Genomic DNA, 14,594 nt, shown 5'->3' with positions numbered 1-14,594 from the left:
TGTGTTAAGCTTGAGGCCTAGGGAGTAGCAAATTGATTAAAGCTGTTTACTTTATCGTCTTTGCAAAACACGGGCAGTTTCCAAAATATGACAAAGAGGCTTCCCCAACAGAGCTGTATATTTTGTATTAACATTAGATCCCCACTAACCACTATGATTTGAAGGTGCAGATACTGGCAGCTTGGCTGTGATTGATGATCCAAATGTTGGCATAAAATGATATTGGACACATGCGATAAAAATTGAATGACCTTTTCCAAGATCGATTAATTTCCAGTTATTAATTTAATCCAAAATAAACTTCCTCTCATTACGGATTTTAAGTTAGAACAAAGCCAGGCTACTCCCTAGCTAAGTAACTTGGCATCTATTCTAATGAGGAGTCCTATGCCAAGCCAGACTCATATGTGTTGGTGAGATTTGATTGCCAATCCTGGTTGCAATTATATCAATTCAGAGCTGCGTAAATCCTTGTTACTCCAGATTTTCCAAATAAAAAAGAGACGAAAACCCCATATCCAGTAGACAAATATTATGTAACAAGCTTCATACGATGTAGTGGGGGAAACCAGCTAAATAAGATCATCACTTCTGCCCTTCGTGAGCTCACCATTGGTGAAGGGGGAGGGCATGTTAGTGCCATATCCACAGTTCCTCCCTGCTCTCCAGCAAAATATACTGCCTGGCTAAGATCCATAAGCCTAACAAGTACTTCATCAATATGTGTTGAATTAATGAAGAAAGGAATGAATACACGAGGCAGAATGTGTAGAGGTTGAGAGTTTGCCGCCGGGCATGGTGGCTCACACCTGTAATCCCAGCACTCTGGGAGGCCGAGGCGGGTGGATCACCTGAGGTCAGGAGTTCGAGACCAGCCTGACCAATACGGTGAAACTCAGTCTCTACTAAAAATACAAAAATTAGCCTGGCGAGGTGGTGTGCGCTTGTAGTCCCAGCTATTGGGGAGGCTGAGACAGGAAAATTGCTTGAACCTGCGAGGCAGAGGTTGCAGCGAGCTGAGATCGTGCCACTGCACTCCAGCCTGGGCAACAGAGTGAGACTCTGTTTCAAAAAAAAGAAAAAAAAAGGGGTTTGCCAAAAAGCCCCTTTTCATCCCATCTCTGCCACTTACTGTCTGTGTAAATTTACCATTTCACTTCGATCCCTGGAGCCTCCGTTTCTACATCTCTAAACCTACTTCATGAGGCTCTGATAAAATGCTTAGTACAGTGCCTCACATACAATAAGCACTTAAATAATAGTTCAATAATATTGTGTGAAAAGGGCAACAAGGAAAAATGGAGAAATTCGTATGGTTAACTATGGGGATTAGAATTCTGATATTATGTGCTGTACAGCACATGTACATTTAAAAATATGGGGAAGTTGGCCAGGCGCAGTGGCTCATGCCTGTAATCCCAGCACTTTGGGAGGCCAAGGCAGGCAGATCAAGAAGTCAGGAGATCGAGACCATCCTGGCTAACATGAAATACAAAAAATTAGCCGGGTGGTGGTGGGCCTGTGACCAGTATCAGAGGTGAGGTAGAGAATGGTGTGAACCAGGAGGTCTATATGTATATGGGGAAGTTACTGAGTTTGGGGGAGTTCTTCAAGGTGAATAAAGAAGTTTATTCTTGCAAACCAATTTATTCCATGGGATAGGAAACATGATCTCTGGAGACATTGACTCACATGCTTACAGTTCTATAATCAGAGAGAGAAAATATTTTTGTTCAAATTCAGGTTAGGAAATTCTCAGAGAAGGATTCTAAATGGTCCTGCAGGTCCATCCCTAGACCAATCACCTTAACCAGGTGCAGTAGGCCCTTCCAATAAGTCCATGTCCTAATCCCTGGAGTCTGTGAACTTTATGTCTCAGGAGAGACCCTGTAGATGGGATTAAGGGTACAGGCCTTGATACAGGGATATTTTCCTGGGTTGCCCAGGTTGGCCAATCTAATGATGGGTTCTTAAACACAGAGAAGATTTTCTGGGGGTCAGAGGCCTGATGACAGCAGAAGAGTTAAAGAGATGCGACATTGCTGGCTTTGAAGAGGTTGGAAGGAGGTAACCAGCATGGAATGCAGGGGGCCCTAGAAAAGGAAAGAAGGTGGATTCCCTGCTAGAGGCTTTAGGAGGGTTTGCAGCCCTGGTGACACCTTGATTTTAGTCCGGTGAGACCTGTGTGAGACTACCGAACTACAGAACTGTAAAACAATACTATTTTTTGTTTTGAGATGCAGTCTTGCTCTGTCGCCCAGGCTGGAGTGCAGTGGTGTGATCTTGGCTCACTGCAAGCTCCGCCTCCCAGGTTCACACCATTCTCCTGCCTCGGCCTCCCGAGTAGCTGGGACTACAGGCGCCCACCACCACGCCCGGTTAATTTTTTTTTTTTTGTATTTTTAGTAGAGACGGGGTTTCACTGTGTTAGCCAGGATGGTCTCAATCTCCTGACCTCATGATTCACCCGCCTCAGCCTCCCAAAGTGCTGGGATTACAGGCGTGAGCCACCGCACCCAGTCACATTTTTGTTGTTTTAAGCCACTAAATTTGTGGTAATTTGTTAAGGCAGCAATAGGGAACTAATATACTAGAGAAGGAAGGCAGAAACCAGGGTCCCAGGTTTCAGTTCCTCCCCAGGTCTCTCTGCCCCATCTGCCGTGAGACAGCTTGCTGAATGAGAGCCCCTACAGCCTCCCCCACAGCACACTCACCTCATTCCACAGGAGTAAACTGCGTGAGAGAATGAAATATATGATGTAGTGATAAGACGCAGAGCTCTGATTCTGCCTGAGCTCCTAGTTCCAGTCATTTTTTTTTTGAGGTAGAGTGTCGCTCTGTCACCCAGGCAGGAGTGTGGTGACGTGATTTTGACTCACTGAAACCTCCGCCTCCTGGGTTCAAGCAATTCTCCTGCCTCAGCCTCCCGAGTAGCTGAGATTACAGGCTCTCACCACCACCCCCAGCTAATTTTTGTGTTTTTAGTAGAGACGAGGTTTCACCATGTTGGCCAGGCTGGTCTTGAACTCCTGAGCCCAAGTGATCTGCCCATCTCGGCCTCCCAAAGTGCTTGGATTACAGGCTAGAGCCACTGCACCCAGCCGTTCCAGTCATTTTTGAGGCAAGTTAGTTCAGAGTTAAATTTCTGTCACTTGCAATTAAACTATCCTGCCTGAATCATAAAGCTATGGTGAGAGAGGGATGGTTGCAGGAGAAGAGGTGTTTTTTGTTGTTGTTGTTGTTGTTGTTTTTTGAGATGGAGTCTCACTCTGTCGCCCAGGCTGCAGTGCAGTGGCGTGATCTTGGCTTGCTGCAACCTCTGCCTCCCAGGTTCACGCAATTCTCCTGCCTCAGCTTCCCCAGTAGCTAGGACTACAGGCGCATGCCACCACGCCTGGCTAATTTTTTTTATTTTTAGTAGAGACGGGGTTTCACCCTGTTAGCCAGGATGGTCTCCATCTCCTGACCTCATGATCCACCCACCTCAGCCTCCCAAAGTGCTGGGATTACAGGTGTGAGGCAACGCACCTGGCCAAGAAGAGGTTTTTTTAAAGGCCTTTTGAGACAATATCCGATAATGGTTTAATGTGATTCCCACAGGAAGCCACTGAAGAACACATTATTCTTAGATGCACAAAGACTCTTTTTTGTGGGAAATCCATTTAGCCACTTATTGGTTAAACTGATTTCCCACAAACAAGAGTGTTCTGAACTTAAAACATGAAAACCCAAATTAGTTTTGTTTGCTTCTTCTTCTTCTTCTTTTTTTTTTTTTTTAGTTGGAGTTTTGCTCTTGTTGTCCAGGCTGCCATGGTTCAATCTTGGCTCACTGCAACCTCTGCCTCCTGGGTTCAAGCGATTCTCCTGCCTCAGCCTTCCAAGTAGCTGGGACTACAGGCTCATACCACCATGCCCGGGTAATTTTTATATTTTTAGTAGACACAGGGTTTCGCCATTTTGGCCAACCTGGTCTCGAACTCCTGACCTCAAAGTGATCCACCCACCTTGGCCTCCCAAAGTGCTGGGATTACAGGTGTGAGCCAATGTGCCCAGCACCAAATTGGTTTTTCTTTTCCCTCTAGTGAAACGCACTGTGCACAGAGTATTTTTTTTTTTTTTTAATTACCACATTGAGCCATTTGAAGTTTTTTTTTTTTTTTTTTTTGTGAGTGTATAATTTTTAGGGTTTTAGGGTACATGTGCACAATGTGCAGGTTTGTAACATATGTATCCATGTGCCATGTTGATTTCCTGCACCCATTAACTCGTCATTTAGCATTAGGTGTATCTCCTAATGCTGTCCCTCCCCCCTCCCCCCACCCCACAACAGTCCCCGGAGTGTAATGTTCCCCTTCCTGTGTCCATGAGTTCTCATTTTTCAATTCCCACCTATGAGTGAGAACATGCGGTGTTTGGTTTTTTGTCCTTGCGATAGTTTACTGAGAATGATGTTTTCCAGTTTCATCCATGTCCCTACAAAGGACACGAACTCATCATTTTTTATGGCTGCATAGTATTCCATGGTGTATATGTGCCACATTTTCTTAATCCAGTCTATCGTTGTTGGACATTTGGGTTGGTTCCAAGTCTTTGCTATCACTTTGAAGTCTTTATCATTTCCTGTTTCTTTTCCTCTGTGCCAGATTAACTCAGTGTTCTAGAGTCTAGACAGCTACCGGACAATCCTACTTAAGCCTGATTGGTGGTGTTAGTGATAGGAAGACTTTTGAGTACTGGTCACATGATCATTTTTCCTTCTAGAAAAAGACGCATGTTAATAAAAGACTCTGGATGTTCCATCCCAAGAGGTAATTTATAATTTAAATGAAAACATATAATGGCATGCAGCATCCATTATATTTTACTTTCTGGAATATATGTAAGCTTGCTCTTCTAATTTGGTCGTTAGCAAATAGGAAAAGACTGTGTAAAGGAAAACAGTTATAGTTCTATCAGTTTTGCCCCAAGGCACCTCAGTCCTTTAAAGCAGTTACTGATTATGCCCATGAAGTTTTACCAGGAGCCTACTCCATATTTTTTTGTCTGTCTTTCTGTCTTTTCTTGTTAAAAGGAGTAGAGACTGCTCACAATTTTCTCTTTTCTTTTTCTTTTTTTGGAGTTTTGCTCTTGTCGCCCAGGCTGGAGCACAGTGGCGTGATCTCGGCTCACTGCTGCAACCTGCGCCTCCCAGGTTCAAGCGATTCTCCTGCCTCAGCCTCCTGAGTAGCTGGGATTACAGGCACGCACCACAACGCCCGGCTAATGTTTTTTGTATTTTTAGTAGAGATGGGGTTTCACCATGTTGGTCAGTCAGCCTGGTCTCGAACTCCTGACCTCAAGTGATCTGCCCGCCTCCTGCCTCAGCCTCCTGAGTAGCTGGGATTACAGGTATGCACCACCACGCCCGGCTAATTTTTGTATTTTTAGTAGAGACGGGGTTTCTCCATGTTGGTCAGGCTGGTCTTGAACTCTTGACCTCAAGTGATCCGCCTGTCTTGGCCTCCCAAAGTGCTGGAATTACAGGTGTGAGCCACCACACCTGGCCTCTCCTCACCTACTTTAATTCTTTACTCAAATGTCACCTTTTTACTTTGAGGTTTACTTTTTTTTTTTTTTTTTTTGAGATGGAGTCTTGCTCTTTCACCCAGGCTGGAGTGCAGTGGCGCGATCTCGGCTCACTGCAGGCTCCGCCCCCCGGGGTTCACGCCATTCTCCTGCCTCAGCCTCCCTTGTAGCTGGGACTACAGGCGTCTACCACCTCGCCCGCCTAATTTTTTGTATTTTTAGTAGAGACGGGGTTTCACCGTGTTAGCCAGGATGGTCTCGATCTCCTGACCTCGTGATCCGCCCACCTCGGCCTCCCAAAGTGTTGGGATTACAGGCGTGAGCCACCGCGCCCGGCCTGGGGTTTACTTTTACCTTTGGAGGTTTGGAGTAGAGGAGGGATACTATCTGTCTAAAAAGAAAAACAACATTTAGAACTATAACAGTATGGGCCCGGCATGGCGGCTCAGGCCTGTAATCCCAGGACTGTAGGAGGCCAAGATGGGCGGATCACTTGAGGTCAGGAGTTCGAGACCAGCCTGGCTAACAGGTGCCGTCTCTACTAAAAATACAAAATTTTTCCCAGCGTGGTGGTGGGTGCCTGTAATACCAGCTACTCGGGGGGCTGAGGCAGGAGAATCCCTCCAATCCCGGAGGAGGAGGCTGCAGTGAGCGGAGATTGCACCACTGCATTCCAGCCTTGGCAACAGAGTCAGACTCTGTCTCAAAAAAAAAAAAAAAAAAAAAAGGACAGTGTGAGCGAAGAGCGAGTAAGGCAGTTATCAGATGTCTACTTTGCCAGGAATCAGGCCACAGCGAATAAAGGTTTATACATAATACCGATAATAAATGCCCAGCTCTTCCCCTGTAAAACTTCAGTACTCTAAGATTTTTTTCATGAACACCGCCCCCCGCTGCTCCGACCCCTGCTTTTTTTTTTTTTTTTTTGGTAGCGATGAGGTCTCACTATGTTGACCAGGCTGGTCTCGAACTCCTGGCTCAAGCGATCTTCCTGCTTCCGCTTCCTAAAGTGCTGGGATTACGCTGCTCTCGGTCTTGAACACGAATTTTGTTTGTTTTTTCACAAAACCCCTGGAGAACCCGTGTATTCTAACCTGGGCTGGTTCTTGTATTTTTGCAAAATAACACCCCACACTTTCTAGTATGAGCGTACAGATTTTTTTGCACCCAGTTTGGTTGTCTGCGGCCGTAAGCTCTTCTTTAAGCCTTTCTAGCCTGTCCTTCTAGAGAAAGTGTCTTCATAAGGAAGTGACACTGGATAATTAAGAGACACATCATTGTGCTTAACACATATTCACACCCGGCACTGTCACATCTGTCGTGCCTTGAGGACGGGCATAAATGTATGGTTTTCCTCCTGCGTTCCCGGCCTGCTCCCAGCCTTTCAACAGAACCCGCGCAGCATCCCAGTCCCAGGCAAGGGCCCGCCGATGCCGCACAGCCTCCTGGAAGCTGCGGGCATTAGTGTTCCTCCGCGCCGGAACTACAACTCCCAGCAGGCCTTGCTCCTCTCCACCTCCCTCGCAGCCCATGGCCTGCCGGGAGGGGGCAGGTAGCCGGCGGGCCCGGTCCAATGGGTGCCGGCTTCCGAGGAGAAGGCGGAGGAGAGGAGGAAGGAGGCGAACTTTGGGCCCCGGCCCCATTCATTGCCGTGGCCGGCGGGCACTGGGGCCCGGTGTTTTCAGAGTCATGGAGGCGCTAATTCCTGTCATTAACAAGCTCCAGGACGTCTTCAACACGGTGGGCGCCGACATCATCCAGCTGCCTCAAATCGTCGTAGTGGGAACGCAGGTGAGAGCAGCAGGCGGCGTCCGCTCGGGCCAGACCCCGGCCGCAGGCCTGGTCGGTGCTGCGGCAGCGCCCACTCCCGCGCCAGCGCCCACTCCCGCGCCAGCCTTTGCGGCCTGTGGGAGGAGGGCCTTGCTGGGGGCCCCAGGGCTCTCCGGGCTCTGCCGCACCCGCCCTCCCGGGGCAGCGTTGCATCAAGGCGGAGAATCCGGGGTCCGGCCAGGGGCGGAGCCGGCGCGGCGGGCCTGGCTATCCCGGCGGGTCCCGGGGATGGGAGAGGGAAGGATGGGCCGGCGGGCGGAACTGGAGCCCGCTGGGACCGGGCGCGGCCTCGTCCGCGTGCCGCTGCCTCCAAGGGCACCTGGGGGACGCGCGGGGCACTCAGGTCTCGCTGGGCTCGGTGGGCTGGCTGTTCCCATCGCGGTTGGCTTTCGTGAGACGGGTATTCTATTTCCCTCCTTGCCTTGCCCAGGGACTGCGGAGTTAGTTTTGGAATCGCGCTGTTGAGGCTGAGAGACGCTACGGTGCGTGAGCGCCAGTGTTTTCCTGCAGTGTAATTCCACCAGGTTTCGAGAACGCCGAAGCAGCTTTAAAAACAAAAACAAAACGTGTATCTGGAGTTCTGCGGGTGCTGGGAAGGAATATCCGATTTTTCTGCGTAGGCTGTGGTTTTTGTCTTCCACAGTTTTGGGATCGTGACCTAAATTGGGCATCAGTTTCTCCGGTCTTCTCGTAGCTAACTCATTTTTTTTTGAATGCAGAAATGTTGGGGAAATAAATGTTATTTCTAAAGTGACAGAGGAGAAGTATAATTTTCCTTTGCTCTGCCTGCTGCTTTTATTGACCTAGGAATCATAGGACTTCGATTAGAGTTCAGAGAAACGGATTTTAGAAATTAGTATATTGATTTTAAGTGCCTTCATTTCTTATTAGTATCTTTTCTATTGAGAAGGTAACGGTTTCCCCATCATTTTCCATGAGGTACATAGTATAGGGTATAAGCGCTATGAGATGGAACTTAATGTTCAAAGTGTTAGTGGCTGCCCAAACACTGGAAACTATAGACGCCCTGTACTCGTTTGTTTGTTTTTTTGGCTTTTAAATAGTTGAAGCAATAGAAATTGTTTTAGAAACACATTTCCTTGGTCTGCGATAGGATTGGGAAAGATTCTGCTCAATCTTGCCTACGTATTCTAGTATTTGTAACAATATTTGTAATGTTTGGAGACTCAGAAGCATCAAACAAATTACGAGGATTATTTTTTATTGAACATAATTTTGTTCAGTCTGGGACATATAGTAAGTGCTCTGTAAATATTTAGAATAAATATTGCTCACTCTAACCACAATGTTTTAAAACACTGGGACTTTTATCATCAAAACTAACCTGTTTTTGTAAAAAGTTAGAGATAATATAAATTAAGTGTTTGATAGTAAGTGATTAAGAAGCGTCTCCTAGCTGCACACTAGAAACTTTCCATATACTTTTAAAAGAGATTCTCAGTGCTTTTTAAGCATGAGGAAGTAAAAGAATTAGGGATATAGCGTGTCAGCATAAATAGTTTAAAATCAATAAGTTGTTTTTTTCTTTTTACACAAAATAGAGTTTATTTTGGTCAGTAAACCTGTTGGCAAAATACAGAGTGGCAGGAGAGAAAAGTAAAGATCCCATCTTTACTTAGATCCCCTAAGATGTGCAAAAACCATCTTAGTACTGACAGTTATATGCTGTATTTGCATGTTGATGTTTGAAATTTCTCAAGAGGTCAGTTTTTCTCTTGATTTAATGAGGGTTATTTCCATCTAAGTTCTTATTAGCTGATAAATCAGTCTTTTACTCAGGTACAGAAGAAATACAGAATAGAAATTATCCGAGGTAGGCAGATCACTTGAGTCCAGGAGTTCAGGACCAGCCTGGGCAACGTGGGGAAACTCCATCTCTACAAAAAATATGAAAATTAGCTGGGCATGGTGGCGCGAACCTGTAGTCCCAGCTACTCTGCAGGCTGAGGTGGGAGGATCACCTGAGCCTGGGAGGTTGAGGCTGTGGTGCGTGCGGGAGTGCATGTCACTGCACCCCAGCAGAAAGAGAGAGAGAGAATAGAAACTATTTTCTCCCCACACCGCCCCCCCTGCCCTTGCCTTTTTTGTAGTGTGTTGGGGAAACAAGAATCTCTTCTTGGTTTGAATACTAGTATACCATTACTTTGTGATGTCTGCCATTTTTACTCTTTGGTGTTGTGTAACATGTATGTATACCTCACATTGATATTTAATGAAGTAGTTGTAGTGATTGAGTTCCAGACATGTAAGTGTTCTGTACTTAGTTCTGCCTAGTAAACCTATCGGCAGTAATTGTGTCTTCAGAATACAGGTATAAATTAGCCAGGTGCTATGGTGTGTAGTGTGTGCCGGTAGTCCCAGCTACTTGAGAAGATTGCTTGAGTCCAGGAGTTTGAGGCTGCAGTGAGCTATGATTCTGCGATGGCACTCCAGCCTGGGCGACAGAGTGAGACCCTGTCTCTTAAAAAAAAAAATTAACAACTTCAAGTGTAGTCTTTATCCTACCTATTATCCATACCTTAAATGGCTTCAGTTTCTATCTTGTTGAACTTTTTGGAACAGTGATTCTCAGACTTGAGTGTGTATTAAGAATCACTTTGGTTTTTCTTTTTTGAGACGGATGATCTTGGCTCACTGCAACCTCCGCCTGCCGGCTTCAAGTGATTCTCCTGCCTCAGCCTCCCGCGTAGGTGAGATTACAGGCATGCACCACTACGCCCGGCTAATTTTGTATTTTTAGTAGAGACAGAGTTTCTCCATGTTGGTCAGGCTGGTATTGAACTCCTGACCTCAGGTGATCTGCCCGTCTCGGCCTCCCAAAGTGCTGGGATTACAGGTGTGAGCCACCCCGCCTGGCCTGAGAATCACTTTGAAAATAAGTTTCCTGGATCCTATCCCCAGAGATTTTGATTTTGTAAGCCTGGGGTGGGTGAGGGACCATAGGTGATTCTGATACAGATGGTTCCTAGATCCTAATTTGAAAAATATATTAGTGAATCATTGGATTTTAAAATGTATGATACTGGAAAAAGCAGGAAAATGAGGGGAGGTTGAATCTATGGCATACTACCATCCAGTACCATGCTGACTTCAGTGGCATTCTTGCTCTAATATGTCACTTCCTAGGCAACCATTGCTGACCCCTAAATGTTTTAAACTTTGGTTTTATGAAATGCCCAAGTAACACTCATTTGGGGGCTAGGGACTTGGAGGAGTAGAGGTGAGGGAATCATGTTTACAGCTATCAATCATTCACATGTTTTATGTGTTAGCTAAATAAATTGCTTTTATTTTTTCTAGTAGAGACCATCTGTGTGAAATGAACAGACACAGTGGGGAGAGAGAGAAGGCTGATGATACTTTTAGACCATGGTGTACTTTGCAAGTAGAGGAGATAAGACTTAAAACAACTTTTGTGACTCAACTTGGGAAATTTAATCCTATTTCTTAAATTAAGAATTGGAAAGGGGAGCCCTCCAGGTATGTAATCTAAACTACCACCTAATACAGATATCCGAATACAGATGACATTAACCTGAGACTCTGGCTTAGTGTTCCTAGTAATGTACTTTACACTTTTCCTTTTATTTCAGTGATTTCAGCATTCCATCTTCAGTAATTCAGACAAATGTAAAAGGAAAAACAATTTGGGTTTTTTATTTTTATTTTTTTTAGGGTGTGGCTCTTTCACCCAGGCTAGAGTGCAGTGGCATAATCCATAGCTCACTATAACCTCAAATTCCTGGGCTCAAGCAGTCCTCTTGCCTAAGCGTCCTGAGTAGCTGGGACTACAGGCACGCATCTGGCTAATTTTTTAAAAAAAATTTAAAATCACTGCCTTACTGTGTTGCCAAGGCTGGTCTCAAACTCCTGGGCTCAAATGATCCTCTTGCCTTGGCCTCCCAAAGTGCTAGGATTATAGGTGTGAGCCACTGCACCCAGCCTAAAAATAATTTGGATTTTATTTTATTTTATTATTTATTTTTTTAGAGATGGAGTCTTTCTCCGTTGCCCAGGCTGAAGTGCAGTGGTGCGATCTTGGCTCACTGCAACCTCCGCTTCCCGAGTTCAAGTGATTCTCCTGCCACAGCCTCCTGAGTAGCTGGGATTACAGGTGCATGCTACCACGCCTGGCTAATTTTTGTATTTTTAGTAGAGATGGGGTTTCACTGTGTTGGTCAGGCTGGTCTCGAACTCCTGACCTCATGATCCACTTGCCTTGGCCTCCCAAAGTGCTGGGATTACAGACGTGAGCCACTGTGCTCGGCTTAATTTTTGTATTTTTATTTATTTATTTATTTATTTTGAGATGGAGTCTGGCTCTGTCACCCAGGTTGGAGTGCAGTGGTGCAATCTCCGCTCACTGCAAGCTCCGCCTCCCGGGTTGACGCCATTCTCCTGTCTCAGCCTCCTGAGTAGCTGGGACTACAGGCGCCCGCCACTAAGCCTGGCTAATTTTTTGTATTTTTAGTAGAGACAGGGTTTCACCATGTTAGCCAGGATGGTCTCCATCTCCTGACCTCGTGATCTGCCTGCCTCGGCCTCCCAAAGTGCTGGGATTATAGGCGTGAGCCACTGCGCCCGGCAATTTTTGTATTTTTAGTAGAGACAGCGTTTTACCATGTTGGCCAGACTGGTCTCAAACTCCTGACCTCAAATGATCTGCCTGCCTCAGCCTCCTGCTGGGATAACAGGTATGAGCCACCATGCCCGGCCAATAATTTGGATTTTAATTTCTAATTTCCAAATCAACGTTTAAAAATTTAACATTAAAAATACTGAAATATTCATGTAACACAAAATTCACCATTATAAAGTATACACAACTCAGCAGTGTTTAGTATGTTCACAAAGTTGTACCACCATAGTGTAATTCCAAAATATTTTCATTACCTGAAAAAGAAAACTCCTGCCCATAAGCAGTCACCCCCGTTTTGTCCTCCCCCAGCTTCTGACAGGTTTTGATTTTATAAGCCCTACGTGGGTGAGGGACCATCGGTGACTCTGATACAGATGGTTCCTAGATCCTAATTTGAAAAATATATTAGTGAATCATTGGATTTTAAAATTCATGATACTGGAAAAAGCAGGAATCACTGGCAACCACTAATCTACTTTCTGTCTCTATGGATTTGCCTATTTGGGATATTTCACATTAGTGGAATCCTATAATATGTGGTTTGATCTTTTGTGCCAGGCATCTGTTGCTCAACATAATTTTTTTTTTTTTTTTTTTTTTGAGACAGAGTTTTGCTCTGTTGCTCAGGCTGGAATGCAATGGCACAATCTCAGCTCACTGCAACCTCCACCTCCCGGGTTCAAGTGATTATTCTGCCTCAGCCTAGATTACAGGCACGTGCTACCACACCCAGCTAATTTTTTTATATTTTTAGTAGAGATGAGGTTTTGCCATGTTGGCCAGGCTGGTCTCGAACTCCTGACCTCAAGTGATCTGCCTGCCTCAGCTTCCCAAAGTGCTGGGATTATAGGCATGAGCCACTCAACATAATTTTTTTTTTTTTTTTTTTTTTTTAGACGGATCTCGCTCTGTCACCCAGGCTGGAGTGCAGTGGTGCGATCTCGGCTCACTGCTAGCTCCGCCTCCCAGGTTCACGCCATTCTCCTAACTCAGCCTCTCTGAGTAGCTGGGACTACAGGCGCCCGCCACCACGCCCGGCTAATTTTTTTGTATTTTTAGTAGAGACGGGGTTTCACGGTGGTCTCGATCTCCTGACCTCGTGATCCGCCCACCTCGGCCTCCCAAAGTGCTGGGATTACAAGCGTGAGCCACCGCGCACGGCCTAACATAATGTTTTTTAGGTTCATCCATTATGTAGCATGGCAGAATAATAAATATTCCATTGTATAGATACAGCACAGTTTATTCATCAATTGATGAATTTTTGGGTTGTTTCTATTTTTTGGCTATTATGAATAAATAATGATGCTGTGAACATTCATTTACAAGTTTTTGTGTGAATGTGTGTTTTTTTTTTTTTTTTTTTGTTTGTTTGTTTTTTTGAGACAGAGTCTCGCTCTGTCACCCAGGCTGGAGTGCAGTGGCCTGATCTCAGCTCACCACAAGCTCCGCCTCCCGGGTTCACGCCATTCTCCTGCCTCAGCCTCCCGAGTAGCTGGGGTTGCAGGTGCCTGCTACCACGCCCAGCTAATTTTTTGTTTTTTAGTAGAGACGGGGTTTCACCGTGTTAGCCAGGATGGTCTCAATCTCCTGACCTCGTGATCCACCCGCCTCGGCCTCCCAAAGTGCTGGGATTATAGGTGTGAGCTGCCATGCCCAGTCAGTGAATGTGTATTTTTAATTCTCTTGGGTATATACCTAAGCGTAGACTTGCTGGTTCATATGATAATTCTTACGTTTAACTTTCTGAAAAACCACCAAACTGTTTTCTATAGTGGCTGCACCTTTTTTTTTTTTTTTTTTGAGACGGAGTCTTGCTCTGTCGCCCAGGCTGGAGTGCAGTGGCGCGATCTCGGCTCACTGCAAGCTCCGCCTCCCGGGTTCACGCCATTCTCCTGCCTCAGCCTCCCAAGTAGCTGGGACTACAGGCGCCCGCCACCACGCCCGGCTGCTTTTTTTTAACTTAACAAAATTCAGGTGAAATTTGCAGAACATAAAATTAGCCTTTTTTTTTGAGATGGAGTTTTGCTCTTGTTGCCCAGGCTGGAGTGCAGTGGCGCAATCTCGGCTCACAGTAACCTCCACCTCCCGGGTTCAAGTGATTCTCCTGCCTCAGCCTCTCAAGTAGCTGGGATTACAAGCATGTGCCATGCCTGGCTAATTTTGTATTTTTAGTAAAGACAGGGTTTCTCCATGTTGGTCAGGCTGGTTTCAAACTCCCGACCTCAGGTGATCGTCCACCTCGACCTCCCAAAGTGCTGGGATTACAGGTGTGAGACACTGTGCCCAGCCAAAATTAGCCCTTTTATAAAATGTATAATTCAGTGGCATTTAGTGCATTCATAATGACATCTCTGTCTAGGTCCAAAACAATTTCATCACGAAAGAAAACTGTACTATTGAGCTGTCACTCCCTCTTCTTTTCCATTTAATGGCTAATAGTTTGTTACATGTATAAACCACATCTGGTTTATTCAGTCACCTATTGATGAGCAATTGGGTTGTTTCTACCTTTTAGCTGTTGTGAATAGTGCTTCTA

General features: G+C 45.6%; 1 protein-coding gene across 8 annotated transcripts in view; it reads left to right on the top strand.

The window, feature by feature from the left end:
* Positions 1–7,136: 7,136 nt before the first annotated feature.
* The window catches only part of DNM1L (dynamin 1 like), a 65,743-nt gene continuing 58,285 nt past the window's right edge, over positions 7,137–14,594 (top strand). For 3 of the 8 annotated variants that reach the window (XM_032159958.2, XM_032159961.2, XM_032159956.2), the window contains exon 1: positions 7,148–7,356. In XM_032159958.2, the coding sequence (XP_032015849.1) occupies positions 7,255–7,356 (102 nt within the window). In that variant the 5' untranslated portion in view covers positions 7,148–7,254. Of the gene's footprint in view, positions 7,357–10,672; positions 10,897–14,594 lie in introns of those variants that run through there. The other 5 variants (XM_032159955.2, XM_032159957.2, XM_032159962.2 and 2 more) reach the window with 3 other exon arrangements.

Source organism: Hylobates moloch, unplaced genomic scaffold (assembly GCF_009828535.3).
Source record: "Hylobates moloch isolate HMO894 unplaced genomic scaffold, HMol_V3 SCAFFOLD_8, whole genome shotgun sequence".
Lineage (NCBI taxonomy): Eukaryota > Metazoa > Chordata > Mammalia > Primates > Hylobatidae > Hylobates > Hylobates moloch.
The sequence above is the reverse complement of the archived record's forward strand: the minus strand, read 5'-3'. Positions and strand labels throughout refer to the sequence as shown.